Source organism: Ambystoma mexicanum, chromosome 4q (genome assembly GCF_040938575.1).
Source record: "Ambystoma mexicanum isolate Mex_15411 chromosome 4q, UKY_AmexF1_1, whole genome shotgun sequence".
Lineage (NCBI taxonomy): Eukaryota > Metazoa > Chordata > Amphibia > Caudata > Ambystomatidae > Ambystoma > Ambystoma mexicanum.
Genome location: NC_090928.1, coordinates 22,804,693 through 22,825,285, shown reverse-complemented (window position 1 = coordinate 22,825,285; position 20,593 = coordinate 22,804,693). Strand labels below are relative to the sequence as shown.

The following is a 20,593-nucleotide window of genomic DNA, read 5'->3' as shown; positions in this document are numbered from 1 at the left end:
AGAAACAATGATAATGTTTCTATATACTGTGGCGCTCATTTTCGAGTCCCAGCATTATTCGGCTGCATGAACAAGGTACAAGGTAGTAACAATTTACTAGGACTAGTAAGTTCTGCCTTGTCACCCCTTTGTCTCCCCTCCATAGTTTGGTTGCGCCTGGAACACTTCATGCACTTGGACTAGGAGAAATGCCTTCAGGCCTAGTTACTTGTTAGATCATTCGCAAACTTCAAGGCCTTCCCACCTTGAAGCGCTTTGAAGCACTTTACTTGTGTATAAGAACTGTACAAATAAACAATACAATAAAATAAAAGGTGCTTTAAAGCAGAGTGCAATGTGTGCATCACATTTGTTAAAGAAACTTGGGAAATTTCTTGGCAGGAAGAAAGCAGCAGTGTCTAATCCAAAATACATACATGTCTGCATGAGTATGCAAATGATACCCAAATGATTTCTGGAGAATGCCTGATAGGTGCTGGTTAGAGAGTTTAAAACAAGAAGAAGGGTGCAGTGCAAACAAGGAGTTTACTAATCGGGCAGATCTTATAAGGTGAAAGCATTGCTAATTCTTGGCATTGACAAATCTGCAACAGTAAGTATTTACAAAGAAAATAGGTCTGGGTTTGAAAATGTGTAGCATATGCTTATTTTATCATGTGGGGCATTAAAATCAATCTTAACCTCTCAATTTACAAATCCTAAACAACCGTATTTGCCATGCCAATGATTTGTTTCAGTTGCATTTGGTATTTATACATTAATTTCTCCTTTTTTAAAAATGTTTTGGTGAGGAAGCAGTCAGCATTTTATGTCTCTGATAGGCCCCTGGACGTACACAGCCACAGTAGCACAGCAGCCACAGCTATGGCGATGACGTGGTGACAGTTATTGGGATTTATTTGGCCTTAAATTCTTCTTACCTAATTAATATTATGGTATTTATTGAGCACTGACCTAGCTTCAGTAAGCAAAGGAGAGCTTTACAATACTAAGGGGAAGAACACGATGAGAGAAGCAGAGAAACAAGGGAGCGAAGAGCTAACAACAGGGTTGGTGGAGGATGGGCAAATTGGCAGCAAGGGATTTACAAGCAAACAGGGGAAGAAACGGTGGGGAGAAGATCACCCAGTCTCAGACAGGGTAGGGAGTGGAAGGTGGGTGAACGTAGGTATCAAGGAGGAAGTCATTCCTTTAAGAGGGGGTCATGAGCTCATTCCTGAACTGTAGAAGCGTGGGGGCAATTCTGATGTTAATGGGAAGGAGGTTCCATAGTATTGGCGTGTCGATAGACAAGGCCTGTCTTCGGGGGGCGTTGTTGCACGAATTCCAAGATGGCCGCAGCCTGAGAAGCTCCGGCTTCGGCATCACAATCCTACGGAAATATCCTCGGCACCGGTCTCACACTCGGTCCTCGGAGCTAACGCACATGAAGTACCAGAGCTGGGGCACCTTTTGATGTCACTGCAGCCCCCAACCGAACGGCCTGTGCGGTATACGGAGCCCCGCAGGCCGAGGCATCGGAAAGCGGAGTGGGGGAGGGGCAGAGCGGAACCGCCATTTGGAGGAGCGGAGAGCGGTTCCGCTTGGTAAACCCTGACGGCCGTAGCCCGCTGCGACATGGCTGCACATAGTGCAGAGGGTCCGGGAGCACCCCATTTGACCCGCAGCCCAGAGATCAGCAACTGGCAACGTTTCGAGGCTAACAGCGGGGAGAAGCAGTGCTGAGATGACCCACAGTGGGAGCCTGGAGTGACACGTGAGCACCCGCCCGGATCCCCGGGGGGCAGATTGGCCAAACCGCGTGTGCAGCAACCTGGCCCTCCAACGGCGGAATGGAGCAGGCTGAGCTGCAGATACGCCCGCATAGCACGCACGCCCTGCAGCCGCTGGAATCATCGCGGCTAGCCCTGGTCCGATGCAGTATTGATCCCCGGTGGATGCCTGGAGGCCTGGCTGCTCTGAACCCTGAGGTGAGCCCAGAATCGCTGCGCACTGCGGGGGGCCGCCCCACTGCATTGGGGCCGTTGCGTACGGCCACCTCTGAACAGAGCCCTGATTAGTGGTTGCCGGGGGAGTAATCGGGGCCACATAGGACTACAAAACAGCACTGACTACAGAGCACTGGGCCAACAACAGTACACAGACTAGCGGCCTGCGCTCCATGACCCCCTTGTCTCTCTAAGGAGTGTCGGTGCCGGGGTCACCCCCGTCCCATTGCTCGATGCCTCTATAAGGCACTTGAACACGCTGTGGGTGGTCGCCCCCTGCGGCCCCCACGTGGTCCCGGGGATAGACTGGCAGCAGCGAGTGACCACCTGCCCTCTCATCACGGATCTGCGCAGCTGCAGTCCAGTCGGCTTGGCATCCACCCAGCACCACAAACCCGGCATTTCGTCCCTCCGAGGTGCCCGCTCAGAACACTGCCTTCACCTAAGCTGCAATCAACTCCACTTACAGCCTAATCTAACTCCAGGTAGCATAGAACAACGCCCGAGACACTGTGGGAGTAATCAGAGGGTGCTCAGCGACGAAGTGGGCCCTCAACCTGACTCGCTCTAAGTAGACACACTGGTGTTCACCAGCACCACTACGAGTGGTATCCTCTTTCTTTGTACTAGCCTGACGCACAAGCACTGTATGGAATACCCACTGGGCACACTACGCTGGTGTGCATGGGCCTGCAACTGCGTGAAGCAGTAAGCGCTGCACCACTAGCCCGCTGGTCAACGGATTGAATCTCCCTCATTATGAGCCACACTGACATCCAACCTTGCAAGTGCGTGGTGGACTTGGTGCATTTGTAGACCTATATCCAGGGGGGAAGATATTACCTCTGCCCAGGCCCAGGAGCAACTACGAGAGCACCTAAGGACAGGCCGGAAACGGGAGCAGTTAAGGCCCACATCCATCAATAACTCTAAACTGCCTACTTGGGGTACTAATCCAGTACTGTAATCCAGTACTGTCATACACCTACGCCACGGATTGGTGCTCCCACACCGGTCCACTCCTCCTCGTGGCACACCGCCTGGTCCTGGGATACCACAATCCAACGATATACATTGGTAGCAGGGGAGGTGGTGCCTCCTGGGTCTGAAAGGGACAATCCCGAACCTTCAGCTGCAAAGGTCTACGCCATCTCTATTTAACGGATCACAAACCACTGGTGGAACCCCAAGGAGACACATCAACTCCAGAAGACGCTCATATGGGCAACCCCAAGAAACAGGCTAGGATGGACCAGTTTACACGGGCAGACCCGCCCCAACAACCACCGCCTCCAAGCCAAGACCAGACGGAAGCCCAAATTGATGTGGCAGCCCTGAACCAAACACTGATGCCCTGGGGGCAAAAATAGATGCATTAACTAGCAAAGTGCACATAGCAGCCACACAAATAAACAAACTCTGTGGACGTATGACGGAAGCCGAACAGCGGATAGGGGAAGGTGAGGATAAAGTCGCTACGCTGCAGTGCGAAATGGCCAAAATGCAACAAACGGTGAAGGCGGTACTTGTAAAAAACAAAGACCTGGAAGGACGCTCCAGGCGGAACAATATTCGTATACTGGGCGTTCCTGAATCCACCCCTATCCAAAGTATGGAAAATTTTGTGGAAACCCTACTGGGGGACATCCTTGGCAATCCCCTCCTCACATCGATGTTCATGGTAGAACGGGCGCACCGATCGCTAGCTAGGAGACTGCCCCCAGGGGCCCCCAAACGCCTGATTATTGCCTGGATTTTCTGTCACAGAGACCAGGATATCATCCATCGAACCGCCAGGGAAAAAGGAGAGCTGCGATGGGGATCTGCCACGATTCGGCTGTTCCTGGACTTTAGCCTGAGTGTCCAGGAACAACGTAAGTCGTTCCAAAACGTCAAGAACATCCTACGAAGAAAAGGAGTGAAGTACGCTATGTTGTACCCCGCCAAACTTTGCATTCTACATGGTTGGTCCACTGTTTTCTTCACCTCGCCAGAACCAGCAGAGCGGTTTGCAGGGAACCTCCCCGACCCTGGGGGATCGTGGGGCCGATCTCCACGGCACTCCTGAAGGGCTACCACACAGCGACGAAACAACACAGACCTCAGCCTAAGATAGGCACCTGCTCCAGGGGCCGGGATGGGCCCTAGGTGCCACGTTATTAGCCACAGCCACTTGGAGCGAGTAAGTCACCCCTAGCGTCCTAATACCCGCAGCCACTACGGACTGTTAAGTTGTTCAAAATGTTTGAAGTTAGATTTAAGGGGAGGGTACGGGAGCTGGTAGGTTTATGTTTCTGGTATGGGTGGGGGCGGGGGGAATGTTATTAGTCACCAAGGCTCCAATCATGCTCTTGATGACCACTACGACTCACACAGCTGCACCATATTTAAGAGATAAAGATACTTTGACATACGTCCACTTCACACGAACCACGATGTTTGCCACCGAGTTCATACCGGTTAGATGGTTCCGTCCACAGTGAGCGGTAGCCCTGGGTCGATCTTGTCTGTGCTGTCCTGGAATACACAGGGGATGACCAACCAGAAAAAAACACGACTGATAGCCAACTATAGTAGAAACCATGGGGCAAATATATTATGTTTGCAAGAGACCCACTTTACCAAAGGCGCCACCCTCCCTAGTCTAGCTGGATGGGGTACCCATAGATATAAATCCTCCTACTCTTCCCATTCCAGAAGAATGGCAACCTACATCCACAGAACACTACAATATAGGCTACACAAACAGATCCGTGATGAGGAGGGTAGATACTTAATACTGGCAGGCGAGATGCTTGGGCTCAGGCTCCTGATTATAAATATGTATGCACCAAACACGGACTCCCCTGAGTTCTTCCATCAATGCGCAAGTCACCTTCACAAATGTACAGGGTATGAGATGATATGGGCTGGAGACTTTAACCTGGCCCTCACATTGGACATTTATGATGTCACAACTGACACTCCCACAAGCAGTCAGAGCATGGTCTATCATCTCGCAGATCCATGACTTACTTGACGTATGGCGCAAACTTCACCCTACCGATAAGAAATACACATTTTTCTCTGGGGTACATGGGAGCTCGTCCAGGATTGACTATGTGATGTCCACAACCCCTAAACTCAGAGCGGTGACGGAGGCGACTATCCTCCCACTGTCCCTGTCTGACCAGTCACCAGTACTAATCCAATTTGGTTCCGCAACATGCTCCTCCAACCAACTTCGCTGGCGCTTCAGGGCTGCCGCCCTGGGGGACGTAGCATTTCGGATGGAGATAGAGAAGGATATAGATACATATTTTCAAACCAACGAAGGGTTGCTCCCAGACTCAGGCGTAATCTGGGAAGCCTTCAAAGTCTATATACGGAGATGCTGCATTTCAAGGGAGGGAGGAAAATTCAAGGCAATTAGGAGATCCAAGAGGAAACTAGAGGATACCATACGAGAGGGGGAAAAACGGCAAAGTTCCCTGGACACACCCGAGCTTCGCTATGAGCTGAGAACGCACAGGGAGAAACTTTGTGAATTGGCAAACAACAAAGATAGATATTTAGAGGATCTGATATTGGTGGCAAGGTACAGGGAGGATGATAGGCCGAGTAAGACACTGGCCTGGGCTATTACAAGAGAACGACCCCCCACCAGCATAGCTGAAATCGAGGACCAAAACAGGACTCGTATAAGGGACCTCAAGGGGATCAACGACAAATTTCGAGAATTCTATGATCGGCTGTACACATCACGACCCACACCATGGCACGATGCATTACTACGTTACTTAGATGAAGTCGCCCTGGGCTGGTTAGACCCCGAACAGGGGAGCGCCTTCAATGATCCTATCAATGAGGAGGACATTAGTAAGACTATAAAAACACTTCCCAATCGGAAGGCTCCTGGTCTGGCCGGAATTACTGCCAAATTTTATAAGGCTTACACTGATCTAGTTGTTCCCCATTTGCTCGATTTGTATGATAGCGCCATATCCAACGGCACCCTCCCGGAGTCTACTAGGTCTGCGCTAATAACCCTCCTGCTAAAACCTGGCAAGGACCCCCTTCGCCTCCCTTCATACAGGCCTCTCTCACTTATTAATACTGATAATAAGATACTGGCCAAGATTCTTACAGACTGCATACTCCCACATATGCCGGCCCTTGTCTTACCGGACCAGGCTGGATTCATTCCTGGATGCTCTACCCAGAATAACTTATGACGCCTGTTCACCCTTTTTTAAAATCATTTTTATTAAATGTTATAACAAACAAAACAAAACCATCACACCCGACATTTTCCAGCACCATCAGTTTAGCATACATTTGTGTGTTCTTTATTATTATTGTCTTCCCCCCTTACCCCCTTTAACTCGAGCTTCCATCTACGTCCTTCAGACTTCCCTTCTCTTGGGGTTCGTTCCCTTCCCCGTTCTCCTACATAACACATTCACTGGTATCGGCCTGGGAGGGTCCCGACAATGTGGCTACCATTTGTCTCCATGCTATCAGAGGTCCCACTCCAGTCTCCTCCCCTTTATTGGCTGCCTCATACCATGCTGCTGTCTCAGCGTCTGCCCATTTCAGGAGATCGTTCCACCATACATCAAGTCTGGGTCCTTGGGCTGCTTTCCAGCTCATGGCTATCCTCCTTTTGGCCAGAATGTAGGCCAGATCCTTGAGCTTGCATACGTGTCTCAGGTTGCGAGGTCTGCTAAATCCCCCCATCATGCATGCCCACACAAATTCCACTTCTAGCTTAATTCCCTTATCAGACAATCGCAGCTTGATTTCCCCCCAGAACCTGCCCACCTCCGGACATGCCCAGAACATGTGGATCATCCCGTGTCCACCTCCCCGCACTTGGGGCATTCTGTGCTCCCAAATTTGGCAATCTTACGGGGGGTCATGTACACCCTATGGGTGACATATAACTGAATCTGCTGCAGCCTCACATTCCTAGACACCTTTTTATAATATCTCTGGGCCCTGTCCCATTGCCCGTCTTGCATAGGCTCTCCCGCCGCCTCCTTCCAGTCCCGTCTCAATTGATGCAGCTCCTTGCCCACTTTGGACATCATCAGTTCGTAAATAAGGGATATTTCAGGCCCCCCCTCCGAAATATCATACATAGTTTCTATAGCGGTGTCAGGTTCTTTTGCCAGTGCTATTTCGGACCACCTTTCGTTTACACGTTTGACTATTCTAGTATATGTGATGTATTGCCCCGCATGTATTCCAGTGTCTTCCATTAACGTCTGGAAGTCCAGTGCCTTCCCCTCTTGCCATATATCTCCCAAGGTCGCCAGGCCCACCGGCTCCCAAAGCTTGCGGATCCCTTTCCTTAGTTGCTCATCCACCCCGCATAGCGCCACCAGTGGCGTCTGCGGGGAGCATGGTGTCGGGTTTCCCATAGCACGGCATGCTTTGTGCCATGTATTCCAGCCCAGTTCCAGCAATCTCGGTCGTTCCTTTAGCTCTGTTTTAGGTAACCATATCAATTCTCTTAAAAAGTAAGGGTCGCTTTCCCCCCTCAGCAGTGTGGATTCTGCTGTTTCATCTTCCGACAGCCACCTAGCATCGTATTGTAGCTGCCCTGCCAGGTGGTATATCTCAAAGTTCGGCAGGTTTATACCCCCTCTGTCATGTGTGTTCTGTAATTTCCATAGGGCCACTCTATTTCTAGAGTTGTGCCATAGGAAACCTCTACATAGGCTCTGCAGTTTGCTAAAGAAGCGCCTGGGCAAACTGAGTGGGATATTAGTGGAAAAATGTAGTAACCTGGGCAGGACCACCATCTTCAGCAGGGCAGCCCTCCCCATCACTGCTGGGGGGAGCTTCGCCCAGAACCCCATGCTGTTCTTGATACCTTCAACTGCCCTTTCCGTGTTATATTTGTGCTCGTCTTCAGCCGTATGATATATGTTGATCCCCAGGTATCTGAAAGTTATGGCCTGCCAGGCTATCTGCAAGATGGGTAAATTCTCTTGTGGGACTCTTCTGTACCTCCCCAGGGGGAACATGCATGATTTTTTAGGGTTCACCGCTATGCCCGAAAGGGTCGCGTAGCGCTCCATCACTTCCAGGACATATTGCAAATTTTCCTCCGGGTACCGCAGGTATAACAACATATCGTCCGCATACAGTGAAATCAAATGCGCCCCTCCCCCCCTAGTGCGGACCCATATTTCTTCGTACTGCTCTCTCAGGCAGATTGCCAGTGGTTCTAAAGCTAGGATGTACAGCATCGGGGACCATGGGCAGCCCTGTCTCGTACCTCTGCTAAGTTGCCATTTGTCTGGGATTATCGCTCCGTTTTTACCCTAGCTATTTGGGAGCTGTACACCAATTTCACCCACCGCAGATACCCTGGACCCATCCCGTATTCTTTCAAGGCCGCCATCATCCACGGCCATCTTACTGAGTCGAAGGCTTTCACTGCATCTAGTGAGACTACTGCTATTTCGTCTGGGTCGCCCTCTGAATGTTCGATAATATGGTGAAGTCTCCTATGGTTATCTGATATATTTCTACCTGGGACGTATCCAGTTTGATCTGAGTGAATTAGTTTATTGATTACCCGCTTGAGTATGTTCGCCAGCACAGACGTGAGGATTTTGCTGTCCTGGTTTAACATGGATAGTGGTCTGTACGACCCACAGTCTGTATTTGGCTTGTCTGGTTTGAGGAGTGGGATAATTACCGCCTCTCTCAGGGATTCTGGCAGCCTCCCTCTCTCGAAGGCCTCATTTAGCATTGCTAGTAATGGGGGGAGAACCTCCTGTCTATACGTTTTATAAAACTCGCTAGGGAGCCCGTCTGTCCAAGGGGCTTTGCCAGTGGGCAGGTGTGTTACCACTGCCTCTAGTTCCTCTATTGTGATTGGGGCATCCAGGTTCTCCCGGTCTTCCTCACTCAACTTAGGTAGGCCTATGTCTTCTAGAGTCTCCTGGGTTTCCTGCTCCGCCGTTTCTCCTATGTCTCCGTAGAGGTGTTTGTAGAATCTAAGGAATCCCTCGTTCATGCTCTCTTGGGTATTCCAGACCTGGCCCTCCTCCCCCTTTATCTCTCTGATTGTTGATCTTGGTGTCTCGCTTTTGTATAACCATGCAAGCAGCCTCCCCAGTTTGTCTCCCCCCGCGTGTTGTCTCTCAATATATTTTTTATAATTCAGATCACATAACCTCTCCCAGAGCCCAGCACACGCCTGTTGTAATCGGCTCACTTGTTCGGCGTCCTCCTGTGAGTTGCCCTCTCTTTTCATGATTGCTTCCAGTTTCTTTTCAGTCTCCTGTAATTCTCGCTCTATTGGAGCCCTCTGGATTTGGATATGGCTGCCCCCCCCCTTACCACCACCTTGAAGGCCTTCCACAGAGTGCCCTCTGACTCCACACTTCGTGTTATCTTCAAAATACCCAATTATCTCCACCCTCAGGTCCTCCCGAAATGCCTTGTCTTTCAAAGCCTCCGCTCTAAGCCTCCATGTTGTGATCTTGGCTCTGGGGGGCTGGTGTCGCCACACCAGGACCAGAGGGGAGTGGTCCAATAGTATGCTTCCCTTATATTCTGAGCCTGTTATTTCCCCAGCAAGTTCCGGGGTGGCAAACATATAATCCAGTCTCGTGTACAGGTTATGTGGGGTGGCACCTATCTCACGGGTGTTGCTGCCTCCATATGTCTTCCAGCCCAAAGTCCCTTAGCAGGGTTTATAGCGTTTTCGCAGCTGCGGTGGGCTTATCCAGTTTCGTGTCTGATCTATCCATTTTAGGGTTGAACGTGCAATTGAAGTCACCCCCCCCATATTACCGCGCCTCCCATGTGAGGACTGATCTTGCTATAGAGTGTCTTGAAATAGGCCATTGTATCTTGGTTTGGGGCATATGTATTTATGATGCACAGCTCTCTGTTCTCCAGCAACCCCCACATCGCTACCATTCTCCCATCCGGCTCCACCCCAGCCTGCAGCATCTGGAAGGGCACGTGTGGTGCCACCCAAATGAGTACTCCCCTGGCGTATGCCGAGTACGTTGCTCCCATGGTGGCCCCTCCCCACTTTTCTTTCACCACCTCTTGTTTCTCTTTAGTTAGGTGGGTTTCTTGCAATAAGGATATGTCCACTTTTTGCCTTCTCAGGTACATCATTACCTTATTCCTCTTCAGGTAGCTGTTGAGACCCCTAACATTCCAAGTTATTATTCTAAGGTCACCCATTATCGTCGGACTCCCATCCCTTCCCCCTCCCTTCTCGTCCTCCCCTCCCGATGGTACACGCTTGTTCCTTCCCTACTATCGCTACAAACTCCCCAACTCCCCCCCACCGTCCTCCCGTCCCCCTACTCGCTCTCCTGTTAACTTTTCTACCAACTCCCCAACATTCCCCTCTCCCCCAACTCTCCCAAACCCCAACTGTAGCCATCTCCATCCCTGGATCTCAGGCCTTCCCGCATCCAGTCCTGCCCCAATTTACTCGGTGCTAGGAACCCTGCAGGTGGTCGCCGCACTACTAGTAACCAAGCTAATCCATCTACTGGGGTGCGAGTTGGGACCTCTGTGTCTCCCACATCAAATATGCTGTATAGTTTGCCCACCTTATGTTTTGTCTGCCTTCTAACTGACCTCCATGATTCTATATTCAAGTCCCAGTGTTATTATATACACAGCACCTCGAAGTTGGAGACCGCTGCTTCACTTGTCGTCTTTGCCTCCTTGTCGTTCGCTCGTCTCCTGTGGGCCGTTCTGTGCGTCCAACCAATCCATAGCTTCTTCTGGGGTCTCGAAGAACAGGGCCTTGTTTTTATGAAAAATGTTCAGCTTTGCAGGGTACATCAGCATGTATTTAAGATTCGCCTCCCGTAGTCTCCTCTTAACCGCTCCAAAGTTTAGTCGGCGTCTTTGTACCTGGAGTGTGTAGTCCGGATATGTTGTTATGGCTGCGGACGCTCTCTTTTTTGTGCCCCCTTTGCGGAAGTACTGTAGGATTCTTTCCCTGTCTCTGTAATGTAGTATTTTGGCGATGATGGGCCTTGACGGGCACCCGGCGCCTGTCTGCGTGTCAATGCCCAGTGGGCTCTTTCCACCGCGAATCCCTGGGTGAGTGCCCCCCTTCAATTTCTTGCAGTAGCATAGTTTCTATGTATTCGGTGAGGTTTGTTCCTTCTCTGCCTTCCGGAAGCCCAATGATGCGTATATTGTTTCTCCGGGCACGTCCTTCGGCCTCCTCTGCCCTATTTTCCAAGTTGCTTACTTGTTGGCACAATGTGTGGACCTCGGTGGCGTTCGCCTTGCAGGTGGCGGTGTTTGATTGGACCTCTTTCTCCAGCACGCTTGTGCATTCTGCAATCGCTCTTACATCCTGTCGCAGGAGGGTGACATCCACCTGCAATGCATCGATCTTGAATTCAAGTGACGTCTTGAGGTTTGCCATGACTGCTTCTAGTTTGGTCTCCCATGTGGCCTCTAGGTCTGCTATCGCCTCCGGAATGTGTTTTTCGCTGCTCGCTGGTTCTGTGTCCGTCTGTGGGTTTCTCTCCTTATGTCTGGCTCCCTCTGTTGATTGTGGTGTTCTGGTGTATTCCTCTATGGTGGGCTGCTTCCCCTTTGATTTGGGGAGTTTGGATGCCATTCCTATGTCCGATGGAGTGTTGGCCCCCTTTGCGAGGAGCCCAGGTTTCCGCAGTGCTGACTGATCAAATTCAGTCCCAACAGGGGCGGGCGATCTTGCTATCGCGGCACTGGGTGCCTGTCCATCGTTGATGCTTCTCTGTTTTAGGCCCTTCTTTGTGCGCCTATGGCGCCTGGGCTATCCCACCCAGCGTACCAGGGGTTGAGTTGTCTTTCGTTTGTGGCGTTTGGCCGTGGGTCTCCTGCTGTATTCTCCTGTTTTTTTCCGGTGTCCAGTACCTCACCAGCTGATGTTGTTGGCCAGCTCTGAGGGCTTTTGAGCTGGTCCCCTGTTCCATACTGTTGCGTACTGCTTACGCCCTGGGGTGAGGTAGCTTCTGTTACTGGCGTTCCTCTACTCATTCCTATGTCTGCCTCTGTATCTTACACTCAAGTGAGTTCTAGGTCCTCCGCCGTGCCCATGTTTCCGCGGCTTTCTGTGGGGACGGCGCAGTGCTGGGGAGTATGTTATTCCCCTTGGTTACATCAGGCAGGCTCCCCTCATAATGCGGGCTGCGTAGTGCCCATCTGCATCTTCACAGGGTATGACCTTGGTATGACTCACCATGGGGGGATATCCCCTTTGTTGCCCCAGTGTGCCTCCTTTTCGGTTCCGACTTCCTTTATTCTTTTTTAAAAAAAAATGTTTTTATTATTATTATAATTTTTTTTTTTTGGCCCGGCCCAGGTGCCCCTTGGGCATGCTTCCCACGTTGGCTCTACTCCTTGTGGGCCGTGGGGCTCAGATTCCCTCGCGGCCCCCACTGTCCTGGCCCTCGCTGTGTCTGCCCCTCAGCAGTCCGGTGCGCTTGTCAGGGGGGAGTCCTCCTGCTCCAAAGCCGCTCTCAGTTGGCTTGTGCGGCAGCTGCTCTCCCCCATGACGGGGGTGTCCGCTTCCTCCACCGTGCTGTCCCCTTGCCGTGGGGGTGTCAGGTCTGCTGGGGGGCCTCCGATCTGCCGAGGGGCCTCCTCCGCCCCGCGACTTGCCTCGATGCTGTGTGCCTCGACGGGGTGCGTTCCTCCTTTGTCCGTATTCCTCCTCTGCAGTCTCTATGAGCCGGTCTTTTCAGGGGCTCAGTCATGCTCCGTGTGGATGCCCTGGACCACGCTTCTCCTCCGCTGTGCCGTCTGTATGGTGGCACTCCGCTCCTCTTGTCAGGTCCGCAGGCAGATTAAGCCCTTTGTTCCAGGGCGGCCATTTTGGGTGGTCCTGTGGGAATCCTGCAACTTTCCCCTTGTCCGAATTATTCATCCTTGGTGTGCTGTTTCAGGTGCAATTATGCGCGTTGTGTGCCGCTAATCTTCCTATTGCTGGTCATGCTTTTCGGTTCAGTTTATTTGCATTTTGCCAGCGGGCTTAGTTTGAATGCTGGCGGATCCACAGGAGCTTCTGAGTTTCCCAGCCTCTTACATAGCTGGCTAGCCACGCCTGTTCACCCTTATGCATAATGTTAACCCAGAAATACCAATGGTAGTCACGGATTTGGATGACGAAAAGGCGTTTGACTCTGTCGAATAGCCCTTCCTTTTCGAAGTACTGCGGCGTTCTGGTCTAGGTCTGACATACATCAAATGGGTTAAACTCCTATACACGGCTCCAAGAGCGGCAGTATACACAAACGGTTCCACCTCCACGCATATATATCCCACACACGGCACCAGACAGGGATGCCCCTTCTCCCCGGTTCTATTTGCCCTGGCGATGGAACCCTTGGCATGCCATATTCGGGAGTTACATGCGCAGAGAGGGATTCGTGCACGCACACACCTCTCCACCATATCTCTGTACGCTGACAATGTCCTCCTCTATGTTAAAAATCCCTGCAAAAACCTACTGCCATTGATGCAAGAAGTGACCAGGTTTGGGGAACTATCCGGGCTCAGGATCAACTGGGAGAAATCCGAGGTCCTCCCCCTAACCCCAGAAGTGCAAAGGGCCGATGTGGGCAATGATTTCCGATGGTGTCCACAGGGCATACGCATACGCTACCTGGGCTTTATAATATCCACCGTTAGAGATAACTTGTACAAAGATAACTATATCACGCTGTTATAGAACCTAGAACTAAAAGTAGAAGCATGGATACGGCTCCCAATCTCTCAGGCCACCCGCATCGCGCTGGCAAAAATGGCAATACTCCCTAAACTTCTGTACATATATAAAAATGTTCCGATTTGGCCTCCTGCTAGCTATTGGACCCGCATTAGGAGATTGATGACGAGGCTGGTGTGGGTGGGTAAACAGCACAGGATAGCCTACAACACTCTTACCCGACCATATGAGGCAGGCGGCATGGAATACCCAGATATATACCTCTATTACCTAGCTGCCCAGGCACAATACATATCGGGATGGAACCCTCCCAACCCCGAGTCCCCACACGCCCTGCTAGCCAAGGCCATCACCTACCCCGATGCTCTAATGGGTATGATATGGGGCGACAGAGACACAGTCTCAAGGGGCGAGATCCAACCCATTGCGATAACATGCAGAGCCTGGGAGAGTATAAACCAAATACTACAAACCACCCCCCACTTTCTAACCGAATTACCAGTATATGACATCATAGGAATCCCACTCACACACGAAAGTTCCTTTGGAAAACTGCGAGTACATACCCTGGGGGATCTAGTGCAGGATGGTCGGTTTATACAATGGGACGAACTAAGCTCTAGAGGCGAGTCTGATGCAGTGACTCTACTCCACTACTACAGACTGCGGGGTACACTTAGGGCCAAATGGCCTGATTTTCCACGAGCCCCATCCCCCCCATCCGGCTCAGTGCTACATAATTCACCCCACATCCCCTAGGAAGCTGGAATCCACCATCTATAAACTTCTAAGGAGCGGGAGACTGGTGCAGAAACATGCATACAGGGCCACATGGGAGGCATCTTTAGGGAACACACTAAGCGAGGAGCAGTGGAAGTCCATCTGCATTCAAACCCGATACATTTCCCTGAATTCTCTGTACAGGCAGCTCCATTACAAATACATCCATCAAGTCTACTACTCCCCGCTCACTCTAAACAGTTTCTTCCCTGAGAGTCCATCCACCTGTAAAAAATGTGGCGCGGAACGGGCGGACTTCTATCATGTAAGCTGGAGCTACCCAAATATTAGAACCTTCTGGGGAAACATAGAGGAGGCAATGTCGGAGATGCTAACCCCGACGCGAACATACACCCCAGAACTATGGCTCTTAGCTCTGATTGAAGAGAGCACCCGCACTGAAAAAAGCTATCAGGCATGGCCTCAGCGATAGCTAGATACCTAGTGGCCAGAACGTGGGGGAAGCCCAACCACCCCACTTTCACGAGGTGGTTGGAATGCATGGACCTATGCGAGCAGAATAGGCTATGTTTGCTGCTTCAATTCCGAGCACCAGCCGTCCGTTTGATTATTGGCCTCCTTTCAGACAGTATTAAATGGACAAGGCACAAGCAGCGCAATCCACTGACTCCTGCCCAGGTGTCTAAGGTAGAAGAAGACTACATGAATATTTAACCTTGAACAGAAGGGACATCATAACTGCCTCCCCGGACATTACAAGCGGTCGTTTCAGTGGCATATGCGTGATTTGGAAGGTGAAAACTAACTATGGTTGTAAAGTTGTGAGTCTTTGGAGAGGGAAGGGGGGTTGGAGAGGGGGACAAGTTGGGGAAGTTACACACCCAATTGGGTATCATAATAAAGAAAGTTAAAAAAAAAAAAAAAGACACTGCCTGTCTTCTGGTTCTTTCCTCCCTGCACCAGTGGAGTGTAAGTCTGCACATATCCTTCCGTCAGATCGTAGGCCTCCATGAGATGCTGAGTTTTGCAGTGAGGTAGCTTGCCGACCTCAGGGTGGCAGCCTTGTAGATGATGCAGCAGGATTTGAAGATCATACGGGCTTGCAGTGGAAGCCCAGTTCGATGAAGCAACCTTTTCTTGCTTCAGTTGAATAGTCAACTACACTTGAGTGTACAATTTTACTGTGGTTGCTTTTCACACTAATGATATGGATTGGGAAAAGGTAAATGTCTATGGAGCTGAATCAATGAATATGTTTAGGGTGCATTCTTCTTGGCCCAAATATGATATCTGAAACTCTCTGGTACATGCTTTTCTTAATTCATAACCCTTTTAGTGCTTTCACAAATTATATCTCAACTGGTTCTTATTGTGCACCTAGAGTTGTTTTGGAAAAATATGCCTTTTGACAACTTCTTTATATGTCCATTATTGACTAAATGAGTCCACTGCCTAGAAAAAAGCCTCATGGGCAGTTGTAAGAATGCGTGGGTGCATCGCCTGTTGTATTTACTTCTTATTCTGATAGTGACAATATAAACTTGCAGATCAGAGCATTTCTTTCACCGCCCCTAAACAGTTGGCTTGGGAGACAGCTACTTAAATTGATTTGCTGGAGTTAGAAACTCTACAAACACTGTGTTGTTTCTATATGATGAATAGGTACATTCCAAGTGGCACAGCTTTGGCATGCCCTCATGTTTACGGAATATGACAAAGGGAATGGACATCATTGTTACAACCTTGATGTACGTGTGGTGATGTTTTGAATCCTCTTCCATTTTCCAACTGTATGCTTACTTAAAGAAAGTTATATGAATAGATGTGTTCGACAAGTCAGTATACAAATGACCAGTTATTCTGTTAGCATTATATTACATTTTCCAATCACATTATTAGTGCACTACAAACTGACAAAGAGCAAAAAACAAACTAGCAGAGCCATTTTTCTGTAAACGTTTAGATGTTTCATTTATTATCTTAAGGGCAAGAGGACACCATTTACAAAATACTGAAAACAATATCAATCGCTTGGTCCTTTCTGAAAAAAATCAAATGCTGATATTCATATATTTACAGAAGGCTCTAACTAGTGTTTAAACATTGTACAATTTTCAGGCTTAACCCGATAAGAGTACCGAGATCATTCTTCAGTGCACTCAATAAAATGATCTCCAAATTTATATGGCAGCACAAGACGCTGAGGACTGCAATGGCGACCCTAACGGCCCAATGGAACAAAGGGGGACTTGCACTCCCCCACTTCCGGAGATATTATGAGGCGACGCAACTGCGAGTCATTAAAGAATGGGTGGACCAATCCCCCCAACATATCTGGGCAAAACAAGATAAGGCAGTAGTGGGTGCCCCCTGTCCAAACTACTGTGGCTGCACAAAATCCTCAGAGTGCTTAGAAGGGGAAACCTCACAACTCACCCGTCCCCTTTCACCACAATGTTCGGTAACCCAGACTTTTACCCCGGACTGGAACAAAAGGCGCACCTCAGTTGGACACAAGCAGGGTGTACGAAATTAAGGGATATGTATGAGGGCCAGAACATAAGAACACTCCAAGAATGCAAACAAGAGATGGGGATAAAAACCACAGAGGAATACCAATATACGCAACTGAGACATTGGCTACAACTCCCCCCTAAGAAAGAAGCGGCCACGAGACAACTAACCCAATTCAAAGTATACATGACCACAGAAACAGGCTCCCACAAGCTGATTTCCAACCTGTACAATATTCTAAAAACACAAGGGGAAGAAATGACATGGAAATATATGAAAACATGGGAAGTGACACTGGGGAAGTCAATATCAAGAGACCAATGGCGAAACTTATGGAACAAAATTCCCAAACTGACACGCTCCATCCAATTGAGGGAAATGTGGCATACAATTGTACTGCAAAGGCACTGTACCCCAGAGAAACTCCACGCCATGTTTCCCGCCACAAGCAACCCCTGCTGGCGGGTATGCGCAGAGAAAGGAGATTGGATTCACATATGGTGGAGTTGCCCGACCATAGCAAAATTCTGGAAAGAAGTGAAAGAACAAGTGGGGAAAATGGTACAAGGAACGCAAGAACTGAAAGATAAAATATGGCTATCAGGAATGTGGGAACCAAAGCAGAGGGTATATACGAAATCCCAACAGAGAGGGATCATGACACTACTCATAGCGGCATGGCTAGCAATAGCTCAACATTGGAAACAGAAGCACCCACCTACGACATACGACTGGTTCGCAAAAGTGTGGAAATTCGTGTCCATGGAGTGGATCATGTACAAGATACAAGGGAAGCCGGAAACTTTCCGATCTGACTCGGGCAGTATCCTAACCTACCTTCAAATTGACTATATGATCCAGTGGTGCCCCACAACATAAGAATCCTTGATATCCTTTAAGGAAAAGAAAACTAATCCCAGACGAATTGCCGCCCGAGGAGGCAGGGGGGGATGTTAATTTTGAAGTTGATGTTGTATACGTTTAATATTGAAAACTCAATAAAAATATGTTAAATAAAAAGGAAGTTTTGTGTCAATATCTACCTTTTAATGTCCATTTGGCCCTACTATTTAGCCCTTTTGACTGCACCTGTTCATAGGAGGAAATGAGACTGAACTCCAATAAATGTGAGGACCCCCCAAAATGTTTTATATAAATTTGATATAAATTTGAGTGAACACCAATATATTTGATGACCCCTACATTTTTTATATAAATTCAATATAAATTTGATCGAAACACAATAAATTGAATGACTCCCAAAAATGTTTATACATTTTTTATATAAATTGATTGAACCTTAATAAATCTCATGACCCCCCAGAATTTGTTAAATACAAATTCGATATAGACTTGCAGTAGTGCAGTGAAACTTTGCACTAGGGCACAGATTGTCATGGTGCTATATATTTACATATTTGTACTAGTACAATTTCAGCACCTGTGTAAAGGCTGATGCCAAATTTGCCCAGCACTGGTGCAAAGGATGCGTAAAATAGGCCTCAATTTTGAGTGCATTCAATTAATTTGGTGACTTTTCTGTGTATCTTACCCACATGCAATAAATAGCCGCCACATGTTCTTGTATCTGCACATTTGTCTATTAGAAAAACAAATAACACTTACTTTTAAGTTCGCCCAGTCATCATACAGCACAGACATTGCCACAAATGGCATGATTCCCAAACCGACTAAAAAGTCACTGATCGCCAGGTTGATGATGAATGCTGAGGTCAACGAGTGAAAACGTTTATTCGCAGCAATGATGAAAACCACTAACATGTTTCCTGCAAAGTAGAGGACGCAAAATGCGAAATTTCATTAAAATTAGAAGGGATAGTTCCAACAGGATAATGTTTGTACTTTTAACAGGGTATCATAAAAGCCATCTATTATGTATGGATTTGAGGTCCACACGCGTTATTTAAATGGTTGGTAGGCACACTGCTATTTTCTCCTCACTCAATAAAGCACATTCCCCACCTGCACTAGAAGGGGGCCCATTCAACAATGCATGGGTATGGAATAATCTTTTTTCCATTAAGTGCAGGCCGCACATTGAACTTTATACATCTCAGATTGTCTGGGGTGCAATGGTCTTCAAACAAAAGGTTGAGAAGCGAGAGCCAACCTAGAAAATAATGTACTTCCAATTTACAAAGTCATCTAAAAGCCACTTTTTTGCCTACGAATAAACAGGGACTTTCCTCGGTAGGATGGAGAAGTGGGATGGAACCGATTTTGCCTGGTCCCAAAGCTAGAGTTGTGGTGGGAACATCGCCCTTAAAAACACTTTAACAATTGCGTTATTCAAGTTTTACAGGAGAGTAAGAAGGCGTGCTGCAGTTAGAGAAAGAGGAAAACGCCGAGCAGGAATTTCAGAAGGGCTGGCATCATACATGGATGATTTCACAACTGTTCAGTTACAGGTCGTGATGCCTGCGCCTGCTAACAGAACCAACCTGTGACACATCTTCCTACAAAAGAAACAAAACCTGCTAGTCATTAACTTGTCTTACCAATGCCCCAGCCCAGTTCTCTCTCTAGGAGGGTGCCTTGATCCCTAGAGGAGAGTGGGACATGGTTGCACTATGTTCTGCCCATGCTCAGCCGCTGAATTAGAGACACAACAGTTAGGAAGAATTCCAGAAAAGGGATCCTTGAACTAGAGATGAAAAAAGTCCTAAACAGAGCAGAAATCCTTTTCCGTAGTATAGGGTACAGCCAATGCTGCTAGAACAAACAGGGAAAGGGCCATTCAGCTTCTCAAATTCTGACTTAATCCAAGAACGCACCGGATGGCCGAATGTTTGCGAAATGTTTGCTCACTTAAGGTAGGGGGATGTGGGGGGCGCTGCGGTGGTCTTCCCCCGCATTATGTTTAAAAAAAAGGTGCACATAGCCAAAAATAATTATGTTAATTTGAAGGAAAAAAAACGTGTCTTTTCCACCTCGAAATTGTTTTGAATTTTTCACATACATTCATAAATACTCACAGAAAAGTCATACTTGACAGTGTATATTTCCTGTTTAAACTTAGCTACCCTTGAGGCACACCACCAATGGCGTGCCATTGCCCATTATCTAATGTCCTCCCTCCTCGTCACAGTGCTAACTAACTGGTGCTTCTCTGCCTCCCAGGACAGGCAATTCTTTATACAGCAATAAAGAACTCCCGATGTTGGGGGGAGGGCAAAGGGTAAGCAGTAGAAACCGAATGATACACGCATGATGTTAAAGTATTATGACATGTACTGCAAGTTTTTGTTGTATGTTGATTGTTTGTGGTAAACATTAATAAAATTGTTTTTTAAAAAAAAAGAACTCCCGATGTTTCCCCTACTATTCCTGGGGAATAAACCTCTTCATCACAACTTCCGGTTTTTTGTATCTCCCTTGAGAAACGTGTGCTGTGTTGATAAAGGGAGTAGTAGGGTGAGAAACCTTTCATCAAGCATCTCAAGTGACAGGTGGCCATGCCCCTTTTACCATATCCCTGAACCTCTATAAATGTGATTAAACCCCTATAACTGTAAATCCCCCAAAAATGTTATATACATTTTATTTAAACTTGATAAGAACCCTGCTGTACTGTATATAACATTTGATAGAGATGTATCTGAACCCCTATACATTGAATTGACCC

The 20,593-nt window shown here is 48.4% G+C and overlaps 1 protein-coding gene across 1 annotated transcript in view; it reads right to left on the bottom strand.

The window, feature by feature from the left end:
• Positions 1 to 20,593, bottom strand: part of LOC138468463 (5-hydroxytryptamine receptor 1F-like) — a 333,504-nt gene that overhangs the window by 115,305 nt on the left and 197,606 nt on the right. Inside the window, exon 2 of the mRNA XM_069608999.1 lies at positions 18,574 to 18,734. Within this exon, the coding sequence (XP_069465100.1) occupies positions 18,574 to 18,734 (161 nt within the window). The remainder of the gene's footprint in view (positions 1 to 18,573; positions 18,735 to 20,593) is intronic.